The 25,693-nt window shown below is 43.2% G+C and overlaps 1 protein-coding gene and 1 non-coding gene across 2 annotated transcripts in view; both read right to left on the minus strand.

Annotated features, from left to right (window-relative positions):
- Positions 1-7,856: 7,856 nt before the first annotated feature.
- LOC113831140 lies at positions 7,857-7,962 on the minus strand. Its single transcript, XR_003479576.1, has one exon. It is a non-coding gene; the product is annotated as a U6 spliceosomal RNA (small nuclear RNA).
- A 2,177-nt stretch (positions 7,963-10,139) lies between these two features.
- Positions 10,140-25,693, minus strand: part of Adk (adenosine kinase) — a gene marked incomplete at its 3' end in the record, with an annotated part of 398,041 nt that continues 382,487 nt past the window's right edge. The window contains 1 exon segment of the mRNA NM_001244850.1: positions 10,140-10,954. Coding sequence (NP_001231779.1) covers positions 10,830-10,954 — 125 coding nt within the window.

A 25,693-nucleotide genomic window follows, 5' to 3' on the forward strand; every position in this document is an offset into this window, starting at 1 on the left:
CCAGAAACTAGTGGTTCTACAACAACAAGACCTGAATAGCCCAAAGCAGATAAAGCAGAAGAAAATGACACTAAAATTAACTCTATGAAGATGATTGGGACCATTAAAGATGAAATGAAAAATTCCTTTGAATGGAGGAAAAGACAAGTAAAAGATTGGAAGAGATCAACAAATCCCTTAAAGAAACCAAAGAAAAAGCAATCAAACAGGTGAATGGAAGAGTTCAAGACTTAAAAACTAAAATAGAGACAGTAGAGAAAACACAAACTGAGGGAACTAGGGAAATGGAAAATCTGGGTAAATGACCAGGAACAACAAATGCAAGCATAAACAACAGACTACAAGAGATAGAGAGAATCTCAGGTGTTGAAGACATGATAGAGGAAATAGATTCATCAGTCAAAGACAATGTTAAATCCAACAAATACTTAGCACAAAATATCCAGGAAATCTGGGACACCATGAAAAGACATAATTTAAGAATAATAGGGAACCGGGCAGTGGTGGCGCACACCTTTGATCCTAGCACTCGGGAGGCAGAGGCAGGCTGATCTCTGAGTTTGAGACCAGCCTGGTTTACAACAGCTAGTTCCAGGAAAAAAAAAAAAAAAAAAAAAAAGAAACCAAACAAAACAAAACAAAACAAAAAAAAACCAAAACAACAACAAAGAAGGAAAAAGAAAAACTTGACATGAATCTGTAATGTTACAGGCATGAATTTTAATATAGCTTTTTGTTTGTTGTTTTAGAGGAAGGATCTTGCTTTCCCACAAACCAGTAGCAATCCCCCTGATTCAGCCTGAGTGCCGGTGGTTACTCACTACCATGCTATACTTCAATAATGTCTGTATGAACAAATAAAAAACCCTAACAAATCTGTGGCAAGTGGAGGCTGCAGTTCAGTGGTAGAGAGCTTGCCTAACATACAGGAGGCCTGGTTGGAGGATATTTGATCACACTTCGAATCTGGAGATTGTGTTATTTCCGGAAAAACCTTCTTCCAGCTGTGGTGTGTCTCAGCCCTAGCACACACCTTTAATCCAAGAGCTTTCTGCTTGACTATTCTAAACAGGATTAAATAAAACCATCCATAGGTCAAGAGGCAGAGCAAGCAACCAGTTGACAGGAAAACCACAGAGTGTAAGAGGAAGTCAGGAAGACAGAGAGAGACATGCTGGAAGTAGAAGGGAGGGACATTCTAGCTGGGAGGAGCTTGTTTTTGAGATTGGCTTAGGAGAAAGGCTCTTTTTGGGACATCAGCAGACAAGAAGGTCAGTGGGCTGCTTTCTCTGTCTCTCTGAGCTAGAAGGTTTTCACCCCAGCATCTGACTCCCAAGTCTTTATTGGTAAAATCAAATGATTGAGATTTAATTTAAAGACAAGGCCCTGTGTGTTGGGTTCTCTAGCACTGGAAAAGAACCAACCAAAACATACTTGTTATCCCAGCACTAAGGAGGCTGAGGAGGGGGATTGCTCTGGATTTACATGGTGAGTTCAGGAACAGCCTGGGCTACATAGTAAGACTCATAAAACCAACCAACCAACCAACATACAAACCCCAAACCCAACCTGCTGTGGCTGTAGGCTACACCAATAGAAGTCTTAATGGCCCTCATGTTGAGGGGCTGCAGGTGTACTGTTACTGTGTAGCCTTCTAGGAGTCAGACTGCTTAATGTCGTGGGTGAGAGACTGAGAGAAGGCAGATTGCAAAAGTGGGAGGAAGTTGCCCAGAGTTGCCCCAAAAGAACAGCTTCCCAGGAGGTGACTGGTGATTGTATGAACTTTGGGTGAGCAAGCCTGGCAAATAGGAGGGACTTCAGGACTCTTAGGGCACTTACATCCCCTCCAGAAGCCTTAGAGAAAGCATTGGCTAGTGTGAGAGAGCATGGGGCACCACCTCTGAACCCAGAGGACCTTTCTGCCACGGGGACCCTCAAGAGGTCAGTGGTGTGGTTGGCCTTGCACAGCGAGCTTTGCGGATGCATGACAGTAGGTGCAGGCAAACAGTCTATCACCTAAAGGACTCATGAGCGGGCCCTGAAGTCTGTGCCCCACAGGTCTCTTGTCATCCAGGGTTAGCAAGGCTTCCCTAGTCTTGAAGGCTGTAATCAAGGCACACAGGAGGCCATATTCCCCAGTGGAACAGGAAAGACTGGTGGGGCTCTGTACCCTGAGCCCTGCTTCCCAGAACTGTATGGACTAAAGCAACTTGCTTACTCTTGCTGGAGCTCATGTGACGTGTGTAAGTTGAGGATAACCATAATTACGTAAAAGAGAGTGCACATGAAGTGTGTGTAACTGAGTAGCTGTGATGGTTAGTTTTAGTTCTCACCTATGAAGAGAGTCTCACTGAGGGACTGTCCCCCTTGGGTTGGCCAATCTTCCCTGGACTTTCTTGATGCTGTTAACTGAGGGAGGAAAACAGTGGGAGCTATTCCCTGGCTTTGTGTAAGCGTGGAGAAAGCTGAGCACAGACATGGGTGCATTCGTTTCTCTCTGACTGTGGATGTGATGTGACAGCTGCTTTAAGTCCTTGCTGCCCTGATCTCCTCACCATCATGAACTTTAACGTGGAACTGTGCACTAAAAGTAACCCATTTCCTCCCGAGGTGTTTGGTCAGTGTGTTCTGTAGCAGTGACCAGAAAGGGAACTAAGACAACAGAAATCCACCAAACACCATCTCTTTCCAAACCCTCTTTCCTTGAGGGAAGGTCGCATGCCTCTTAGGTTGGCTTTGAACTCACTATGCACCCAAGGGTAATTTAGAATCTCTGAGCCTCTGCTTCTACTTCCCCCTGTGAGGAATGCAATGCCAGGCATATACCTCATGCCATCCTTGAGCAGTGCTGAAGGTTGAATTGAAAAGGGGCTTTGTGGGGGCTAGGCAAACACTACCAAACGAGCCAAGTTTCATCCGTGGAGTGGCATTTGGGATGGATTTATTGCTTTCCAGAGAAACTGTAGCCTCAATTATCCTGAGTTTACTGTGTGTGAGGGTCTTGGGAACAAATAGCACCTTCTAGAAGAGGACATACCCTCCTGGCAGTGGGATGGGGCCCTCTGTGGCCAGCTTCTTGTCTTCCTGGTTGCTGATAGGGCAAAGAGGCAAGAGGCTGAGGCAGGAGCAAGGGCTTCCAGAAGAAAAGGTATTCACTAACATAAAGGAGAGCTGGACAAAGCACCTCGCTTCTAAGATGCACAAAATAATCCCTGGGAATCAGCAGCACTCACAGCCTTCTCTTTCAATGGCACAATTGTCTGGCACTGCAGAGCTGTGAACACTGTTTTAGACGACTTTCACACTCAGGAGGGAAAGCCCCCTGACTGTGCTGCCCACAGTAAACTCTCAGTGTCTCAGTTGTACACAGCTCTTGCGTTTTGTGCACGTGGAGGATTGTGTTTATTCATTTGGCCTGGTCCTGTTGAAGCAGTTACTTACCAGCAGTTAGCATGCTGTCTAAACCTCCACTACAGAGCTGTGCTTGGCATTAGGAATAACCGACCAGATCACAGGGTTTCTCTGTACTGACATTTATTTGGCCTCGGTGGGCAGTGGGGCTTTTGAGCTGCACCCCTAACAGCCTCTTCTATGTGTGTGAGTGTCTGTGTGCTGAGGCCAGAGGAGGGCAGTGGCCTGCTCTATCATTCTCCATTGTATACACTTGAGGCAGGGCCTCTCACTGGATCTATGCTGGTGGCAGAAAGCCCCAACACTCTCCTCTCTGCACCCCTGACCCGGTGTTGGGCTTATTGGTATGTGTAGTGGCGCCTGGCCCGTTTTGTTTTCTACATCAGCAGTTAAGAGCACTGGCTGCTCTTCCAGAGGATCCAGGTTTGATTCCCAGCTCCCAGTGGTGGTTCACAAACATCCATACATCCAGTCCCAGGAGATCTGATACCCAATTCTGTCCTCTGCAAGCACCAGCACACATGTGGTGCCCATATAAGCATGGGTGCACATAACTGTACCCATAACTTTAAAAATAAGAAAAAGTGGAAAGCAATAGAAGACACCTGATGTTGACTCTGGCCTCCACATGCACACACGCGCCACACACATTACTTTCAATACTCTTTTTAGGCATCCCTCCTAGGGACATTAATAAACCGCAGAAATCGAAAGCCTTCTTGCTTTATGGTTACATCCTTTCTTTGATCTAAATACCACTTTCTTTCTTTTTTTAAAAAGATTTATTTATTTATCACATATACAGTGTTCTGCCTACGTGCCAGAAGAGGGTACCAGATTAAATTGTAGTGCTCTTATCCTCTGAGCCATCAGCCCATAAATACCAGCCCATAAATACCACTTTCTTTCCTTTTCTTTCTTTCTTTCTTTTTTTTTTTTTTTGGTTTTTCGAGACAGGGTTTCTCTGTGTGGCTTTGGAGCTTATCCTGGCATTCGCTCTGGAGACCAGGCTGGTTTCGAATTCACAGAGATCTGCCTGCCTCTGCCTCCTGAGTGCTGATTAAAGGAGTGCACCACCAACACCTGGCTAAATACCACTTTCTTAACCAGATTACTTACCATATTCAAATTCTATTTTTCCCAAGATGCTTATTTGTACCAAACTTTTTCATAGGGTGCCAGCTCATAAATAGTGAATGGAAACTTATTATTAATTATGAAAGCTTGGCCTACACCTTTGGATTGTTTCTAATTAGCTCTTAAATCAAAACTTAAATCAAACCATTTCCATTAATCTGCGTTCTGCCACATGGCTCTTGGCTGTTACCTCTCCTCTTGCACATCCTGCTTGCTCCTTGCATCTCTGCCCTATTCCTTCCAAAGTCCTCTGTTCCCAGAAATTCCACCTAACTATTGGCCATTCAGCTTTTTTATTAAACCAATCAGAAGGTGACTTCGCAAAGACTCATCTTTGCAGTGTAAACAAATATTCTGCAGCACTTGTTGCTGGCTGTGGTGGTGCACACTTTTAATCCCAGCCTTTGGGAGGCAGAGTCGGGTGGATTTCTGAGTTTGGTCTACATAGTGAGTGAGTTCTAGGACAGCCAGGACTATATAGAGAGTCCCTGTCTCGAAAACAAAAAAACCAAACAAAACCCAAGATATTGACTAACTGACCTGGCCATTGAGCATCTCTGCCAGCTGGACTGAGTATCCATCATAATCAACTGAAGTCAGCGGGACACATCGGTTACGGCATTCCAGAAAAAAGCCTTTCTGAATCTCGGAGGTTTGGACAGCACTTGCCAAGTAAGGGGTCAGACAGAATGTGTGTCCCAGGGCACACAACTGGGGAGAGGTGGGTTTGAATTTAGGTCAGAATGGAGAGTTCCAGCAGTTAAGCCTTTTGGTATTTACTGAGGTGGAATGTAGTTTTTCTAATGATGGTATTCTGTCCTATCCATGGACTGTGAGTTATACAGCATTCTGTTGCTGAGGGTGGGAGACTGGAGACACTGATGGGCAGTTTAGAATATTTGCTACTCTTGCAAAGGACCAGAGTTTGATTCCCAGCACCTACCTGATGCCTCAACTATCTGAAACTCCAGTTCCCATTCCTTGCCCTCGTCTGACCTCTGTAGGCACCAAAGGCACACATGGAACATACACAAAAATGCAGGCAAAATACCTATATTCATTAACATTAATTTTTTTTTTTTGAGACAGGGTTTCTCTGTGTAGCTTTGGAGCCTGTCCTGGCACTCGCTCTGAAGACCAGGCTGGCCTTGAATTCATAGAGATCCGCCTGCCTCTGCCTCCCGAGTGCTGGGATTAAAGGTGTGTGCCACCAACACCCAGCTTAACATTAATTTTTTTTTTTTTTTTTGAGATGGCCTCAACTGTTTATCCCTAGCTGGCCTGGAACTCACTCTGTAGATGAGACTGGCTTTGAACTCAGAGATCCACTTGCCTCTGCCTTCAGAGTGCTGGGATTAAAGATGTGAACCCTAATGCCAGTTACATCTTTAAATGATAAAACTTGGGTAATCAGTTAGGTGGTGGTGACTCGTGCCTTTAATCCTAGCACTTGGGAGGCAGAGACAGGCAGATCTCTTTGAGTTTGAGGCCAGCATGATCTACAGAGGAGTTCCAGGACAGTCAGGGCTGTTTCACAGAGAAATCATGTATCAGAAAACAACAACAACAAAAATGTAAAATGTTGAGTGTGATGGTACATACCTTTAATCCTAGCAATCAGGAGGCAGAGGTAGGTAGATTTCACTGAGTTCTATTACTATTATTTTGGTTTTTTGAGACAGTGTTTCTCTGTGTAGCTTTGTAGACCAGGCTGGCCTGGAACTCAGAGATCCGCCTGCCTCTGCCTCCTGTGTTCTGGGAGTAAAGGTGTGAGCCAACACCACCCGGCTTGATTTCATTGAATTCTAGCCCAATCAGGGTTACATAGTAAGATCCTGTCTCAAAAACAAAGCAAAGTTGGGCAATGGTGGTACCCATGGCTTTGTGCTTTGTGCTTGCTGGGCAAGCACTCTAGAAACCTAGCCATATCCTGAGGAGCACTGCCCCCCAAATGCACACACACACACACACACACACACACACACACACACACACACACACACACACCACAGGCACGGATGCACTCACACACATAAACACACACTCACATACCGCCCATTTATGTTGATACAGATCAATAGTCCCTCTCTGCTCTATATTTACTAGTTTTTATTTCCTCGATCAGGGATATGTCCCCTCCCCCCAGTCCATAGTCTGGTGTGTAATCCTAATTAGCCTTGAACTTGAGAGCCTCTTGCTGGGGTCACAGTTGGGTGCCACCACAGCAGGCCTCTGGTCTTTACTTTCCAGGGAGTACCTGTTGGCTTTTTTTTTTTTTTTTTTTTTTTTTAAACTGGTTGCAGATGGCCACTTGTATAGTATTTTCAAATACTTGCCCTGTGGGGTTCTATCTTTTGGAGGTGGCAGGGTACTCTCCTTGGGATCTCAGAATGCTGCCCCCAGTCCTCAGTGGGGCTCTGCTTGCTAAGAGGTTCAGGTCAAAGACAGTCCCTTGCAGTTGGAGGGCTGTGGTTCCCCTTTGTTTCTGACTGTTGGCTTGACCCTCTCTCAGCTGTTGAAGTTTCCTGTCCATCTTGTCATGTGGCCCCTACAACTTTAATACCATCAGTGGTACCTTAGGTCCTTCTCCAGCTTTCAGTCCCTCTCGTTTCTCCTGCCCTCCTCTGATGCTTCCAGCTAGACAAAGCTCTACTTTTATAGGCTCTTGTGACTAGACCAAGGCTCCCTAGGATAGTCCAGTCAAGTCTTATTTTAAGGTCTAACTCCCTCAATACATTGCAGCTATGTTACATGTCACAGACTACAGGGATTAGGGCCCAGGCATCTCAAGTGAAACTACTGAGCCTTTCAAAGCTCATATTTCTTTATCTTTGACACAGGACAGTCCAGCATCCACCCTTCCTTTTAAAGGAGAGTGGGATTCAGTCTTGTCTTTTTGGAGAAAATAAATTGCAGGCACCATTACACCCAAATTGACATGGACATTGTGCTTTCAGCTTACAAACATAAACTGTGAGCTAGCATGGGCTCAGTTAAATCCATCTGGTGGATTTAAGACTTGAGATGGCTGCATTTTGACACAACATTAAATGACACTTGCTTTTAGAGAGCTGGCTTTTGTCTGTATGTTCCTGAAGTAGTGATCAGACAGCATGGAAACTGGGGACAGCGGTCTGGTGATCACAGAAAGGTCCTCAAGGCAAAGCCACAGAGGCTTTGAAGTCCTTTGGCTATCGGAGCTACCTCACAGAATTTCAGTGTAACCTAGCAAGGGTAAATATACATATATGTTTATATTTGACAAATATATATATATATATATTATTTTGACAAATAAATATATATTTATTAATATGGAATCCTTTACATATTAGTGTGTCATCCTTGTACAGGGACCGTGCTGCCCTTCTCTGCAGTGTGTGTGCTTCTGAAGCAAGCACAGACAAAGGTGTGATAGTTTTAAAAACCATGGGCTAGCACTACCCCCTCTCACATGTACATAATGTCCATCACTATGTGAACCAAGCTGGGGGCTCCGAAGAGAAATGACAGCTAAATACTTAGATTTCTCAACTGCTCTTTAAAGAAACCTTTAAAAAAATTTAATGTGGCCGGGCGTTGGTGGTGCACGCCTTTAATCCCAGCACTGGGGAGGCAGAGGCAGTCGGATCTCTGTGAGTTCAAGACCAGCCTTATCTACAAGAGCTAGCTCCAGGACAGCCTCCAAAGCCACAGAGAAACCCTGTTTCAAAAAACAAAAAAATAAATAAATAAAAAATAAAAAATTAATGTGTATGGGTGTTTTGTCTGTGCACCAAGTATGTGCAGTGTCCATGGAGGTGAAGAGGGCATTGTATCCCCCGGGCCTGAAGTTACAGACAGTGTGAGCTACCATGTGGCTGCTGAGTATTGAATCTGAGTCCTCTGGAAGAGCAGTCAGTGCTCTTAACCCTTAGGATCAAATTCAGAAGTAGATATTCTGTCTTGGCCAAGTAGTGATGGCACATGCATTTAATCCCAGTACTAGGGGGGCAGAGGCAGGTGGAACTCTGAGTTTGAGGTCAGCCTGGTCTACAGAGTGAGTTCTAGGACAGACAGGCTATACAGAGGATCCTGGCTATTTTTATTTAAAAAAAGAAAAAAAGGAAAGCTCTAGTCACACTGGGCTGCAGTGAAATGCAAACTCATGCTGGACACAATACCTCTAGAAACAGAAAGGACAGCCCACATGATACAAGAAAGTGTTTTAGTCATCATATGGAACTTACTGAAAATGCAACTTAGTAGTAAGATAAATCACTCGTTTACTGAATCAGAGAAGCGTCTGAAAACACATCAAGGTGAATGAGTGAATAAAGAGCTGACAGCACGTGAAGTGATGCTCAATCAACAGTCATTAGGGAAATCACGTCAAAACCACAGTGAGGGACCACTTCGTTGCCACTGTGATGGGTGTTAAGATGTAGGATAACAAGTATTGGAGGGTGAGGATGTGGGCAGAGTGGAAACCTTGTGTTGCCATTAGGAATCTTAAGGGGTGCAGCCACTACGGAAAAACAGTTCTGGGGTCCTCAAAATGTCTACCACAGGGGCTGGAGAGATGGCTCAGAGGTTGAGAACACTGGCTGCTCTTCCGAGGTTCTGAGTTCAATTCCCAGCAACCACATGGTGGCTCACAACCGCCTACAATAAGATCTGGTGCCCTCTTCCAGCCTGTAGGCATCCATGCAGGCTGAACATTGTATACATAATAAATAAAAAATCGTAAAAAAAAATGTCCACCACAATTTCCCCAGCCCTGGAACCACACAGAACTCTGGCTCATCTTGTTTATTTGCTGGTTCCCCAGTGAGGCAGCACAGATGTGGACTTTCATAAAAAAGCAGAGTGCTGTGTGCTTGTGGCCCCAGTGCTGGGGAGATAGAGATGGGTGGATCCCTAGAGCCTGGGCTAGTCAGGTTCCAGGCCAAGAAGGAACCGTGCCTCAAAATACAAGGTGGACGATGCATGAATGATAGCTGGGGCTGACTTCTGGCCTCTACAAGCACCCAAATATACATGCACACCCTTATACATGGCTCGTTGGGTAGGCTGGCCACCCTGTGAGGACAGGCAGGAATGAGTGCTGGAGTAAGCGTGTGGAAAGCTGGGACTCTAACACACTTCTGTAAGTGTAGTTTTTTTGTTTTGGTAACAGGCTTTTGTGAAGTAGCCTAGGCTGGCCCTGAGCTTCAACTTCCCGAGTGCTAAGATCACAGTTACCACAGCTAGAAGGAATGGGCGACTCTGCAGTTGTTCTGGAAAGTTTTCATGGCTCCTTAAAAAAGGTTACATATGACCAGGAGTGTTGAGGCAGAGACGGGTGATCGCTGTGACTTGGAGACTGGCCTGGTCTACATATCAAGTTCCAGGCCAGATAGAACTACACAGTGAGTCCCTGTCTCAAGAAAAGAAAAAGGTTTACATATGATCTAGTAATCCCACTCCTATATGTCACCAAGAGAAATAAAAACACAAAAAAGAATGCTTACTGATCTCTTACAATATATATATGCACATATTTATATTTAATATACTACATTCCTTCCCTCACCCCATCAATAAAATCATACAAGGCCCAGTACTAAATAACAATTTCTTCCTTAGTTTTATTGAGCATAAGCCAAGACAGAAAGGATTCCTATATGGTAATTTATTTGTATCAAATTACAGAGTACCATCAGTAAGCATAGGTTATGATTTGAATAACATGATGCAAATGTTGGGGGAATCGGTTGTTCCAAGTCCATCATATGTCTGAAGCACAATGAAGAGCTTATGTGGAATAATTTGGTGTGATAAACATTTCTGTACCTTATCTGACCAGTTATCAGATATATATGTATATATATGACATGTGTGCATATACATACCTCCAAATTAAATATATTTATATAAAAAGCTCAAGAATGATGTTAGCATTAATTTCTTTAAAAAGTCTATTATATTAAATTGCACCTGTATTTAAAGCAGAAATGTAAAAAAACCAATTAATTTACTAAATACAGATGAATTTACAAACAATGGAAAATGAAATAAAAGTTTCTACTGAAATGCTATATTCCTTTTTGACATTTAAGAGGCACTAACAAATTATGGAAATAAACATTTTCCCCCCAGATTTCAAAGACTAAAGGTTCTAGGAGCAATACTGAGCCCTCTAAATTAATGAGAATCATGGTTGGCAAAAATAGCAGTACAATTATTCTTTCTTATGGCAGGAACACTTAGGACGAGGTCACTGCAGCCTGCACCTCCCAGCTTGAGTTTTCTTTCTTCCATCAGTGGAAGTCTGGCTTCTCAGGAAAGGTACAGCCAGTTCGCCTAATAATGACACTTGCTGCATAGTGGCCGGCTCGGATGCATTCAGTCAGAGGCTTGTTATAGACCAGTTGAGAGAGAAACCCTACAACAGACAAAATCGAGAATGTGAGTGTTATATAACAGCATTACAATTATCAAGATCTCAACTACCACCTGGTGGCTCTGGTCTCTAAGTCTCATTGTGAAGGTTAATCTTGATTGTCAACTTGATGGACGGAGATGCTCCAGGCGGACTAGCAGAGTAGCATGTTGGTAACTACAGGAGTGAGACTTGTCTGCCCTGCTTGTGGGTTGCCCGAGCAGAATGAGAAGGGGAAGAGAAAGCCTGCAGTGCAGACAGTGGCTCTGCTTCCAAGCCGTCATCTGTGAACCATCCTGCTTTACTGCAACCTCTGAAAGTGTGAGAAGCAAGCCCTTCCTCCTCGAAGCTTTGTAAAGTCAGGCGTTTTGTCAGAGAAAGGAAGTTTAACAAACACACACTCGCAGTGCATCTCACTTAGAGGGACGTCTAAAGCAAGCTCTGCTGAGATGATAAAGTTATAGTTCAACTCTCTCCCCTTCCTTCTGTATTGTTATTCCTAGTACAAAGCTAATTCAAGAAAACTCTCAAGTCTCTTGAGAGAGACATGCAAAGTGGTGTGAGGCCTGGCAGTGTATGCCTGCAATCTCCAGCTTGGGAGACAGAGGCAGGACAGCCAGGGTTCAAAGTCATCCTAGACTCTAGAGTGAATTCAAGGCCTGCCTCAGCTACATGAAAGTTTGTTTCAAAAACCAATAAAATCAGAGAGAGAGAGAGAGAGAGAGAGAGAGAGAGAGAGAGAGAGAGAGAGAGAGAGAGAGAGAGAGAGCGCACAGCTATGAATGAAGGTGTTCTTTCCAGAGGCAGCAATGGAACCCACTAACTTCCCCAGCTGAGCACTGTATCGGTTTGACAGTTACATAAAGATTACATAGAAGTCAGGCAGTTGTGGCACACACCTTTAATCCCAGCACTCGGGAGGCAGAGGCAGGAGGATCTCTGTAGTTCAAGCCTAGCCTTATCTACAGAGTGAGTTCCAGGACAGCCAGGGCTGTTACACAGAGAAACCCTGTTTTGATAAACAAAAAACAAAAGGAGGTACAAAGGAGGAATAGAAAATGACTTTAGTTTACTATGCATGGTTATCAGGTCACAGACAAGATAGACAACCCAGGACTGTCCAAAGTGTCATGGGGTTGAGAGGATGGAATGGGGAGTATGAGGAGGCCAAAACAAATAAATCTGTAGACAGACTGACAAGACAGATGGACAGACAGTGAGGGCCAGTATAACTCAGGTAGAAGTGGTGACATCATTGTGGACTTAGTACAGTGAAATTAAGGGATAATTTTGAAGCACTATGAACAACATAAACCACAGATCTGCCACGTCAGGCCAACTGGATACTTCCCTGAGAGACACAGGTTGTCAGAGGTCACTTAGCCTGACTAGTCTTGGAACTACCATAAGTAAAAGTCATGGTGAGGGTGGGGCACCTGTAATCCAAGCAGAAGCAGACAGCTCTAAGCTCCTGGGAAGCTAGGGCTCCATAGCAAGACCCTGTGTCTTTTAGAGAAGACCCTAGATCACTCTTGTCTGGATGAGCCCAAGCTCACCTCAGGTGTGGTTCATAAAGAAACTGTTTCTTATCAAATGCTATGTCCATATTCAGATGGTGTCACTGGTGATTTTGACTGAATATTTAAGAAAAACAACAATGCTGTAGAGAGTCTTTAGGAAAAGGAAAAGAAGGGAATGCTTTCTACTTTAACCCTTGACACAAGCCTTACAAACAACATTCTTTATGAACACACACAGTATTAAGACATGATGCAAACATTATGAAGGGAATTTGAGTAAATCAAACAGCACACTAACAAGACATTAAGAGACTGGAGAGATGGCTCTGCAGTTAAGAGCACTGGCTGCTCTTGCACAGATCCTGAGTTCAGTTCCCAGCACCCACATGGTGGCTCACAAACCCTTTAGCTGCAGTTCCAGGGGATCTTGTCTCTGTGTGGTGCACTTGCACACATGCAGGAAAGCAGTCACACAAAAAGCAGTCTCTGGGCATGTACACACATACAACAGTATTTTTAAAAACTTATAAAAAAAGACAATAAAAATTACCATAAAGTCACCTTAAAATGTCAAGCTTGGGTTACAATTTAAAATACCAATGTAATGTGACAAACCAAGTGTGAAGACCTTAGGTCATCTGGATACATCCAGAAAAAAAAAAAAAATGGCAACATCTAATACCTATTTCTAATTTTCAAAATTCAGAAAATAGTAACAGAAAGGAACTTCTCCACCTGAGAAAGAAATTTATAAAAATTTACTGCTAGTATTCTTAAGGTAAAAGATGAATATTTCGGGTCATTGGTGGCGCAAGCCTTTAATACCAGCACGCAGGAGGCAGAGGCTGGCGGATCTCTGTGAGTTCGAGGCCAGCCTGGTTTCCAGAGCGAGTGCCAGGATAGGCTTCAAAGCTACACAGAGAAACCCTGTCTTGAAAAACAAAACAAAACAAAACAAAAAAAGATGAATATTTCATTTCTCCTTAAGACTAAAAATGAAGCAAGAATGTTTGCCACCTCTCTCTCTCTCTCTTTCTCTCTCTCCTCTCTCTCTCTCTCTCTCTCTCTCTGTGTGTGTGTGTGTGTGTGTGTGTGTGTGTGTGTCTGTGTGTGTGGCAGGGTTTCATGATGTAGCTCAGGGTGGCCTCATATTCACTTGCCTTGAGCTGGCATCTTCCTGCCTCATTCTGAATGCTGGGATCACAGGTTTGTACCATCTGCCCAGCCCAAGTGTTCTTCAACACTGTCATGGAGACTTTAGTGAAGCAAAGTGAGCCACCAAGACGGAAAAGGAAGTCACTTTCAGTATTTGAAAAAGGCAGGATTGTCTTACGTCTGTAGCTCAAAACAACAGGCAAGGCCAGGCATGGGGGCAAGGCAGGTGCTTCTGTGTGAGTTTGCGGCCAGCCTGGACCACATAGAGTGTTCCAGACAACCAGATATATAGCGAGACCCTGTCCTACCTCTTCCCTCAAAAAAAAGTTGGGAATGTACACCTGGTGGGTTGAAGCAGGGACAGTACTAAGTACTCTATAGTATCAATAATGACAAAGATTATAATTCCTAGTCTATATTGGCATGGCAGAGTAGCACTTCCTTTAATTCTAGCACTTAGGAGCTGGAGTTAGAAGTTCAAGGTCATCCTCAGCCCCTCAGGGAAGTTTGAGGAGAGCTTGGGTAATAGGAGACTCTGCCTCAAAATCCAAACAAAAACAAACAAGAAACCTGCACATACGTAAAAATGGATCTCTGTAAGAATCCCATGGAGGGGGCTGGAGAGATGGCTCAGAGGTTAAGAACACTGGCTGCTCTTCCAGAGGTCCTGAGTTCAATTCCCAGCAACTACATAGTGGCTCACAACCATCTGTAATGAGATCTGGTGCCCTCGTCTGGCGTGCAGGTATAAGGCAGAATGTTGTATACATAATAAAGAAATAAAATCTTAAAAAAAAAAAAAGAAAGAATCCCATGGAAGCTAGAAGACTGTTACAAGTACTACTGAGTTTAGTAAAGCGGGAAGATATAAACTGAAAAGCCAACCCAAGAGCTATGCTAGTACACACAAACGTGCACAGGGAGCAATTATATCTAATAGTGAACAATTAAAAAGTAATATCCAAAATGCTATTTACTCATAGTATCAAACTTGTGAAATACCTAGGAATATGTCTGAGAAAGTCGTGTAAGAGCAGCCACCAAAAATGACAAGGCCGAATGAAGGAAAAGAAAATAAATGCAGGCAATGGGGAGAGTAAGTGCCATCAGACCGAGACTCCATGTTGTCATTAGCTCTGGAGAACCCAACTTATGCAATACCAATCAATCAAGAGCTGACAGGAAGCCCTTAAAACATGGCTTTATGTAAGCCCAGAGCATAAGGGGGCTGAGGCAGGGGGCCTGTCTAGGCATCATTAGAAGACCCTCCTTCAAAAACCAGAAATAGAAGAAAAAAAAAAAAAAAGAAATCCCAGCACTCGGAAGGCAGAGGCAGGGGATCTCTGTGAGTTCGAGGCCAGCCTGGTCTACAAAAGCTAGTTCCAGGTCAGCCTCCAAAGCCACAGAGAAACCCTGTCTTGAAAAACAAAAAAAAAACAAAAAAAAAAAAAAAAGAAAGAAAAAAGAAAAAAGAATAAAAAAAGAACCAAAAAGAAAAATAAAGGAAAGAAAAGAAGCTGGGGGTTGAAGGGCTGGGGAGCAGCTCAATCGTAGAGCACTTGGTTAGCCTGTGAGAGGCCCTGCATTCAATCTCCAGTACCGCAAAGACAACCAACCAACCCACCCACCCACCCACTCACCCCAAAGCAAAACAAAACATAAGACTATGGCATCCAAGAAATCACAGGAGAAAATCTTTGTGGTCTTGGGTCGGCTTCAGGTAATTTCAGAAGTTGTCTGCCATGTGACAAACCCTAATCCCAAGTACAAACTTTTACAGAAGACACAATAATTTGGATCAAACTCACTTTATACCTCAGTAACATGAAATAACTCAATTAAAAAAAAAAAGAGAGAAACACATGCCAAATACACATACAGAGTGTGGCAACGTCACTGCACAGTCACTAAAATGACAAAATATCAAGACAGCCCTATGAAGCCTTGGTGAGTGAGGGCTTGCGTGCCACAGAGGACAACTTTGTGGAGTGTTTCTCTCTTCCCCCCTTAGGAGAGCTCCAGGAACAGAATTCAGGTGGTTAGGTTTGCTCAGCATGCTCCACTACCCAGTGAGATTCTGACTGCCCCTGGGCATGAAAAAAAAAAAAAAAAAACCAAAACAGTAAGACCACTTTGGAAAACCATTTGTCAGTGCTTTAAAAAGTTACATTTGGGGCTGGAGACATGGTTCAGTAATAAAAAACACAGGCTACTCTGGCAGAAGACTGGAGTTCCATTCCCAGCACCCACAATCGGACTTACAACAGTCTGTAACTCCAGTTCCAGGGAGTCCAGACCTCTTCTGGTCTCCTAGGGCACCAGGCACACCTGTGCACAGACATACATGCAGGCAAGCACTCAAACAAACAAAATAAAATAAAATCTTGTGACAAAAAGTTAAATTAACCTACTATACGACTCAGTCATTTCATTTCTAGCTGTTTACCCAAGGTAAATAAGTGCAGACATGTATAGACTTGTAAATGAACCTTCCCAGCAGGCAATCCAAACATGGAGGAGCTGGGGCAGGAAGGAAGGGGGGAGGGAGGGCATGGGAATGGTGGAGTGGCTCATAGGGACGAATATCACACTTCAAAGTTTTTATTGTATGTCAATTGTACTACAATAAAAACATAAAAGAAGGAAGGAAGGAAGGAAAGAAGGAAGGAAGGAAAAAAGTGTAGTTACAAATAAGATAGTACAAAACCAGAAAAACCTGTGCTGCTCCCCTCAGGGGCACTTGAGCAGTTGCTGTGCTCAGGGCTGAGGATAATGAGAAACTGTTCTGCGGGGCGACTTCCGGGCCTTCCCTGAGGTCCTGGGCAGCCCAGGGAGCAGGGTGGAGCTGAAGGTTAATTTGAAGCTGTGATACAATGACCTGTAGAGATTGTTACACCAGATTTATGTCCTTCCTCTTTTCCAGAAAATGCTCTGTTTTTAATAAAATAAGTTTGTCCAATTACAGAAGAGAGTTAATTTGGTTAATAGCATGATGTCTTTGGAAGAATGTGAACTCATTCTCTCAAGAGTATTTTTTAATCACAGAGTCTTCAGGTAACAGGCAAAGGTTAGTATAAACTTTCTGCCAAGCTATGAGACTGAAATGTTGGGCCCACACAGCAAATGGGGCAGACGCCAGATCCAGAGTGGGATCGGTTTACAATGGAAACACGTCTATTAGAAGCCTTATAAGCAACATCTGTTTTCCTCATTCTTCCTGCTATGATCTTTGTGAGAAAAGCTTGTGTTGTGGGACGTTCTGTGGAGCTAACTAAGTGCCAGCCGGCACCTTCCTTCTAAGAGGAGACCTGGCTCATGAACTCGGTGGAGCGCTCTAAAGACTCATTTGATTTGACAAGGAAAACCTGATGCTGACAAAAGTCAAGACCTTTGGCCCCAGGAGAGTGTCAGCTTTTCAATAATCTATTTTTAAAAACCAGCAAAGATGAATTACAGATATTACATAATCAATTATAAGTGGGACCTTCAAAAAGTACTCTTTATTAGTCTTAAAGCCCATATATTGAATTTGCATGCTAATATTTAAAGAATGATAAAGAATTCCTTTATAATGTGAATGAGCAAACAGCCTAAGTTCTCCTCAACCTCAAGACAGGGTCTTACTGTGCAGCTAGCTCTGGCTGGTCCAGAACTCCACTCTCAGTGATCCACCTGCCTCGGCCTCCCCAAGGCTGGGACTAAAGGCGTGCACCAACACTCCTGGCTTCTAAAGTACTTTTGTACCAGGAAATATAAATGTAATATGAAATTGACTATTTACACAATATGGATATTCTATGTTTATTTATTTAGCGTGGAGGTAGGGCAGACACGCCGTGCCATGGCAAGCATGTGCAGGTTAGAGGACAATGTGTCGGAGCCAAGTTCCTTCCTTCCTCCAAGCAGGGCTGGGGTATTGAAATCGGGTCTTTAGTCTCCATGGCAGGGACCTTTACACATCGAACCACTTGGCAGCCACATTAGCTCATTTCTTCTTCTTTTTATTTATTTTTAACATTTATATTTTTATATGTATGGGTGTTTTGCCTGTATGTATGTCTGTGTACCATGTGCCTGGTGTCCTTTGGAGGCCAGAAAAGGGAGTCAGATCACCTGATGCTGGAGTCACAGATGGTTGTGAGCTGCCATGTCAGTGCTGGGAACCGAACTTGGGTCCTCTACATGTGTATCCAGTGCTCTTACCACTGCACCGGCACTGCAGCCCCAGTTCCTCTCCTCTTCATGGCTTAAACACGGTAAACCACATGCATCACAGCATGCTTCCTCATTCACCTACAGGCCGAAGAGCATCTTGGTTGCTTCTTAGTCTTGTCATTTATAAGTAAAACTGCTATAAACATTTGTGTACAGGTTTTTGTGCAGACATAAGTTTTCAACTCATTTGGGCAGCTAAGGAACACAATCGCTGGATCATATGGCAAGCATATGTTTAGCGTGTAGGAAACTGCCAGACTATATTCCCAAGTGGCCACCCTAGTTTTCATTTCACCAGCAGTGAGTCAGAGTTTCTGGTGCTGCACATCTTTGGCATGAACGCCACACATACAAATTCAAGATGTTGGTGAAAGGAGATGAGAAAGCATTTCCTCTCTGTTTTGAGACAGTATCTCAAGTAGCCCAGGATGGTCCCAAGCTCAATATATAGCTGAGATAGCTTTGGATTCCTGATCCTCCTGTCTCTACCTTCCAGGGGTTTGGATTATAGGTGCCTGTCACCTCCTGTAGCTGGTTTTAACATCATTTTTATTTATTTATTTTTATTATGATCCAGGTATAGTGGTGCATGCTTGTGATCCTAGTCCCTAGGTGGCAGAGGCAGGGAGAAGGTCCAGTTCCAGGACAGCTTAGAAGACATAGTGAGACCCTGTTTCAACGACCATGACCCCCCCCCCCCCCGCCACGTTTACGTTTACTTAAAAAGGAAACCTCCTAAAACAGAAGCGACTGTACAGGGCTTCTGTATTATACCCAAACCCTGCTATTCCTCAATGTTCTCAGCATTCTCTCTCCAGTGCATGCTTGCTATCTTCAGAAAGTCACACAATTCTGCAGTTCTTCACTGTGGCTTTGGTTTCAGTTCTCTGGACAGGTACAAGGGTCTAATTAATCATTTGATTTCTGACTGCACTAGTGTGCTGATTTCTAGACTGCCTTTGTCCTTGGCCTTACTCCAGCTTGTTCACTGAAGTTACCAATGTTCTTTATATGTAAGTAATATCAAACTTCACACTGTACAGTAGTGACAAGTTAATTACATAGTTATTAAGAGATAATGTGGGAGTAGTAACACAAGTTATCATGTAATTACCTTTGTTCTTAAAGGAATTACCATGCAGTTAAAGCAAACCTGATATGATATTTTAGCAAGCAATAGTACCCAACTCCTTTCCTGTCTACACATGTACGCACACACATTGCTCTCTGTCATTTCTGGGTCAATTTAGTTTTTCCAGTTCTTTATTTTCCTTTTTAAGAAGACACCTGGCTGGGTGGTGGTGGCGCACACCTTTAATCCCAGCACTCTGAAGGCAGAGGCAGGCGGATCTCTGTGAGTTCAAGTCCAGGCTGCTACACACAGCAAGTTCCAGGACAGCCAGAACAATTGAGAGAGAACCTGTCATTCATAGATAGATAGATAGATAGATAGATAGATAGATAGATAGATAGACAGATAAAGACAGAATCTCACTCAGTAGCCCAGACTAGCCTGGACTCACTAGCTGGACACCAAAAAATTCAAAGAGGGATAATATAATGTTTGTCTTAGATTTTCTGCTTCAGAAGAAAAAGAAATCTATGTATTGGAGACATCAAGAAATGCTTCCTGGAGAAGGTGTCATGAACACGGTCTTGGTGGGTGCCCAAAGAGATGAACGTAATACACAGAAGAAACAGAAGTACGTGTTAGAGTAAAGTACATTTTGGAGAACAGTAAAAGGTCAGTTGTGTATTGAGGACATGACAAGAAAAGCAACATGGAGAGCAAACTCTAAAGATCTCAGAGAGACAGACAGTTGAGCTTTGGTTACGGCAGTCTGGTCAGGTAATTCTGGCAGACAGAAGTAGAGTGTGAACTTACTAGGAGAGGGACTATTACCAGCAAGATTCAGCAGGGTGCCCCTGCAGCATTCCAGGGTGCTTCTCAAGCACTGTGCTTGGAGCAGCAGCTCTCCTATTACATAAGCCCCACACAGACCTACTGTGAGTTTCAGTTGTGCACTTCAATTTAAGGCATGGAAGAAGAAGAGAAGTATAGATGAAGCTAACAGCTAAGGTAAGGGAAAGGGACAGAAAGAGAAGGTCATAGAGTTCCTTATTTTTTTGGTTTTTTGAGACAGGATTTCCCTGTGGCTTTGGAGGCTGTCTTGGAACTAGTTCTTGTAGACCAGGCTGGTCTCAAATTCAGAGATCCACCTGCCTCTGCATCCTGAGTGCTGGGAGCAAAGGCGTGCGCCATAACTGCCCAGCGATCATAAGAGTTCTTTTAGACTATTGTAGGAGCATGGACATTTTGTGTCAATTCAATATGAAGCTACTGCCGATAGAACCATGAGAAAGAAAGAACTTCCTACAGTGATTATTTGACTCTGAGAAAATGGATCGGAGTATAAGACAGAGTGAACATGGAGACCAGTGAGGAGGCTGCACTGAGTAGATAACATGGGCCATATTGTAGGGAACACTTGAAAACCAAATAGACAGGAGAAGGCTACCCGTGAAGTACTCAAATACATGTGTTTACAGAGCCTATGTACCCACTGGTTTTAAGGAAACTTGCTTCTCATCCAGCATCACTGAGGGAGGTCAGTGAAATGTTCTGTACATGCCAGTCAACTTAATTATCTACTGCACTAAGGAACCGCATCTGAGCCACCAAGGAAGGGCAAAAACTTATGGTCCTTCCAATATCTCATGATAGCACTCTCTAGGAACCAGAAGGATGACTTTGCGCTTTTCCAGAAGCCAGAATGGATGCAGACTGGAAGCAGACATGTAAGTAGCCCATAGCTTTATCTGATGAAGATATGTTCACAGCTACCTGCTGCTGACCCAGATCTATAGTCATCTGGCTCCACCCAGTGAAGACCTCTAGTTCTGGTTCCTGAGATTCTTCTTGTAAGAGGTGACAGTTATAATAGATAACGCTCTCCGTGGGACAGGCACAGCACTTTGTAAACATCATTTCATTTGATTTTCAGAAAAACACAAACTTTATTTCTAAAGTTTAGGAAAATGGGGCTTAATGATGTCAAACTATTTGTCCACAGACTCTTGCTTTTGCCTGTTTGTACTATGATAATTTATATCTGACATAGGATCATTGATAAAGAATAGCCATTTTGTTTAATAGAAGAAGTGGGGATTCCGGATCCAGCTGTGATTGGTTGGGTGAGGGCCTTCTCCTATTTCACATGAAGGAAAAGGGAGAATCACAGCTTGGTTGGAGCCCCTTTATTAGTATAATTTTTAGGTCCTGGGGATTGAACATAGGATCTGAGGCAGGCTTGGCAAGCACTGTACTATTGAGCACTATACTACAACTATAGCCCCTGAAACCTCTTTAATCTTGTTAAAGTTCTAATCAGCCGGTTAAGGCCCTACCTCTTCCTTCCTTCCTTCCTTCCTTTCTTTTTTTTTTTTTTTTTTTTTTTTGAGACAGGGTTTCTCTGTGTAGCTTTGGAGCCTATCCTGGCACTTGCTCTGGAGACCAGGATGGCCTCGAACTCACAGAGATCCACCTGCCTCTGCCTCTGGAGTGCTGGGATTAAAGGCATGTGCCACCAACGCCTGGCGGTTTTTAAACTATATTAATTCATTTTATTTTTTTAAACATGGATGGGGTTTTTGCCTGGAGGTATGTATGTCTGCACCACATACATGCATGGTCCCGTTGGAGGCCAGAAGAGGTTGTAGCACCCTCTGGACCTAGGGTTATAGATAATTGTGAATTGAATCTGAGTTATCTGGGAGAGTGCAGGTGCACCTAACCATTGAACCATCCATCCAGCCTCTAGCTACTGCTTTAATCTCTAGGTTATAGAGTCTTTATGGTTATGAGCTTCCTTACCTTCCTCACAATTTCTTGGCTTGAAATGGGTTTCTGTTACCCTGAAGCTACCATGTGACGGCCCTACTGCACTGTGCCCCTCTGCATGCTCTCAGAGGCTGGCTTCTCTACAAAACAGAATATGTTACTGTATCACAGGGGTTCTGAAATACACATGTAAAAATGATATATTCTGAATCATAGATCCATGTCATTCCTTTCTCCTCTGTCATTAAACACTTTAATATAGAGGAAGAGATCTAAATATAACCACCAAAAGCCAATTTCCTTAATCCCAGCACTCAGGAGGCAAAGGCAGATGGATCTCTGTGAGTTCGAGACCAGCCTGGTCTACAAGAGCTAGTTCCAGGACAGCCTCCAAAGCCACAGAGAAACCCTGCCTATGGGGAAAAAAAAGCCAATTTCCTCCTCTACCTTCTGACATGTAAAGAACATGAACCCTAGTGTAACAAAATCTTACAACATGCTACTGCACATCTTAAAGATTTAACCTAGGTCAGTATCTGGCTTGGAACTACATGTACAAATAAACACAAACATGGCACCAGTTCAAAGTCAAAGAGCCCACGTCTTTTTTGTTGTCTTTTTGACAGATAGCCTGTTACTCCAGTCTTTAGAACTGGTCATCCCTCAGCTGTCATCATCATCATCTGTCACTGAGACAGGAGGAGGAGGGAGCGGTGCAAGAGGGCACGAAGAGTTTACTCTGAAACACCAAATACATTACTGCAGACATGGGAAGACACACTAAATGGTCAAACTTAGTTTTCATTTCATGTTCATTGTTCTAAGTGAGTGATTGTCTTCCCTGCCTCCAACCCCATTGTGATGGTTTTCTAGCTGTTTGCAAGATGGCAGCTGTTTGCAAGATGGCAGGTGGAGTGTTTACACAAAAATCTTTCATGAAGCTTGAGGCTACTGCAGTTCCTTTACTATGGCTCAGCATTGGTTTGATGTGCATTAACCTTAATCATTAAGATTACAATGAAAAGGGCCCCAGAGATGGCTCAGAGGGTAAAAGCACCTGCCACTCAAGCCGGATGACCTGAGCTTAATCCCTGGACACCACATCAAAGTGGAAGGAGAGAACTGAGTCTACAAAGCTGTCCTATGATCTCTACATGCATGCTGTGGTGTACATGCACACACAAAGACAGACAGACAGACAGACAGACAGACAGACAGACAGACACACACACACACACACACACACACCTTCAGTGAAAAGAAAACAGAAATATCTTAGAATCTTCTTTTTTTGTTGTTTTGTTTTTTTGTTTTTGTTTGCTTGTTTTTTGTGACAAGGGTTTCTCTGTGTAACCCTGGCTGTACTGGAACTCACTTTGTAGACCAGGCTGTCCTGGAACTCACTGAGATCCACCTGCCTCTGCCTCCAGAGTGCTGGGATTAAAGGTGTACACCACCACAGCCTGGCTTATATTATAGAATCTTCTATAATTATAGAATCTTCTATAATGATATTATTCAGACAAGTGTGGTAGTTTCAGGTCAGCCTGGACTTTACAATGAGACTGCCTCAAAACAAACAACAATGCCCCCACAAAAAACAAAAACAAGTCCTCTCACTACCAAACAAAAAAAGAACAAAACATGGTATTCTTACACACCTGATCATGGTGCAGGACAAAACATATGACATTCTAAAGATACTAGCATATATTTTTCTTCCTCAAAGATAAGTTGTAAATTATGCCTGAATAATTGCCTTACCAATCCCTTAACAGTGACTATTCAGGAAAATCATGTTCAGCTCTCTGTCTTTGCACTGGCTTTGGCTCTGATGGGCCCAATTACCATAGCAAGAAAAAGCCTAAGTACCTGAAGCCATTATATTCAGGCATTTAACAAGTCACAACCTTGGAGTCCTATTCTACCTGAAAATACTGTTCAAAGTTCCTAGTTATTATTACTAGGGGAAACTTTTAATAAAAGCTAATTAGCTACAGAACCCCCGCAGTGGTTAACTGATTTTAGGGGCTAAATTTCTGCTACTTCTAATTATCCTCTGATGGCTTTCCGTGGTGTCTCAGAACCACGACAGATGACAATGAAAAACTGCAGTGAAATCCACCCACCCTGACACTGTGCTAAGCGTCAGCTTCTCCCTCTCCAAGTAAAATCAATACTCTGTTTGAGTAAACACGTTACAGCTTTATTAGGATGTCTTGCTTGTTCTGTAACAGCTACTTGAAGCTGTGGTAACAAATCGACTCAACTCAGTTAAACCTAGAGAGCTGGGTAAGAGGCCCATCGATAAGGTTGTTATAAAAATAAACTGCAGGAGATCAGAAAGCTGGAGCAAACAGCCTGTTAAATGTCAATATTTCCCCTTACAGAGGAGGACAGCAACAGTGAGATCATGTGCAAAGTCCTTTTACTCCCTTAACGATGCTTCTTGCTTCAACTGGACAAAGCGTTTCCACTTCTTGTGTGCAGCTTCTCTGAATGAAATATTTACTAATTCCCCTGTGGATTTGGAGCAGAAAGTTGACATAAATAAATACCCCAAATTTTTCATATTTATTCAGATTCTTTCTTCAGAGAACTACTTCAGTCTTAGACTGGCTTTGTTAAATGACCTTAAGTCATTTGGAATACTTGTGGCAATACAGTCTCACCTTTTTATTAATGAAACTAAACTGTCATCATTTTCAATATAATGTTCATTCTTGAAATAGTTTCCGTGAGACTGATGTTGTGCCTTTAAAATCAGGCCTTGGGAGTTCTTGCATTTCTTCATAGCAAACACCATTGGCTTTAGTGGAGGTATAGGTACAATGTCTGCTACCTACTAGGAGCGAGCTTGCATGGTGGGTACGGCTTTAGCAAACCAGGACTCAGATCCTCTCACAGAGATGTCCATGGATTGCTTAAGGAACTAACATCTGGCAGGAAATTCCTACTTCCATTTGGCTAACTCAGACCATCCAGATGTGAAAGTAATGGTTTCCTTGGACTGGGAAGAGCTCAGATGTAAACTTTCCTATTTTCTATGCAGTCTACTCAGTAAAACTTTGTTCTGTTTTAACTTCATATTGACTACAACTACCAACTAGTGATGAATTCATGTAATGTATCCATATACTAGAAAACAAAATTTTCAAGGAAAAAGAAATCAACAAACATTGAGTGTTCAATTAAAAAGCTACTGTGTCTGCCAAGGTTAGATCTGGCACAGAAGGTATTTATACAATGAAAACCAAAGTTTAACTGTGTGTTGGTGCAAGGGCTGACCCGAATAGGAAGTCAAGGAGAGCAGAGATTGCTTTGTGACAGGCTAGCATAACACACGCTCTCATCGTAGAGCACATAACTGATAAGTAAGGATATACTATACAGACACACAGTCTTTGCCTCAGCTATGGGAATGACTTCAGTGTCTAAGCAGGGTCTCCTTGAGGCTTATTTCCTCCTTGTTGTGACTGTAAATGGAAACCTGTTTAGCTCTATTACCTATTTATGGGATATTTGAATTAAAACCAATCTAGGGTCTTTGGGATGTAAGTGCTTGCCTAGCATGAATGGAGCCCTGGGTTTGATCCCTTGTACCCTATAAATTGGGTAAGTGGTACACCTGTAATTGCGGCACTAGAGAAGTTGGGTCAGGAAGATTAGGAGTTCAAGTACCTTCCTGGCTACATAGTGTGTTTAAGGATGGCTTAGGCTACATGAAATCCTCATTCAAAAAAGAAGAGAAGGTGGAAGAGGAGGTGCAAGGAAGATCTTTGCATTTTCTAATATCTTCTTTAATTTCATTTTTTCGAAGACTTCTTGTCATACAGGTCTTTCATTTGTTTGGTTAAGAACTCTGGTCCTCCTTAAGAGCAGGAAATGCTATTATTGTCATGAGACAAGGTTTCTCTGTGTAGCTCTGGCTGTCCCAGAACTTGATCTGTAAACCAGGGTGGCCTAAAACTCAGAGATCTGCCTCTGGATGTTGGGATTAAAGGTGTATGT

This window comes from Cricetulus griseus (assembly GCF_003668045.3).
Source record: "Cricetulus griseus strain 17A/GY chromosome 1 unlocalized genomic scaffold, alternate assembly CriGri-PICRH-1.0 chr1_1, whole genome shotgun sequence".
Classification (NCBI taxonomy): Eukaryota; Metazoa; Chordata; class Mammalia; order Rodentia; family Cricetidae; genus Cricetulus; species Cricetulus griseus.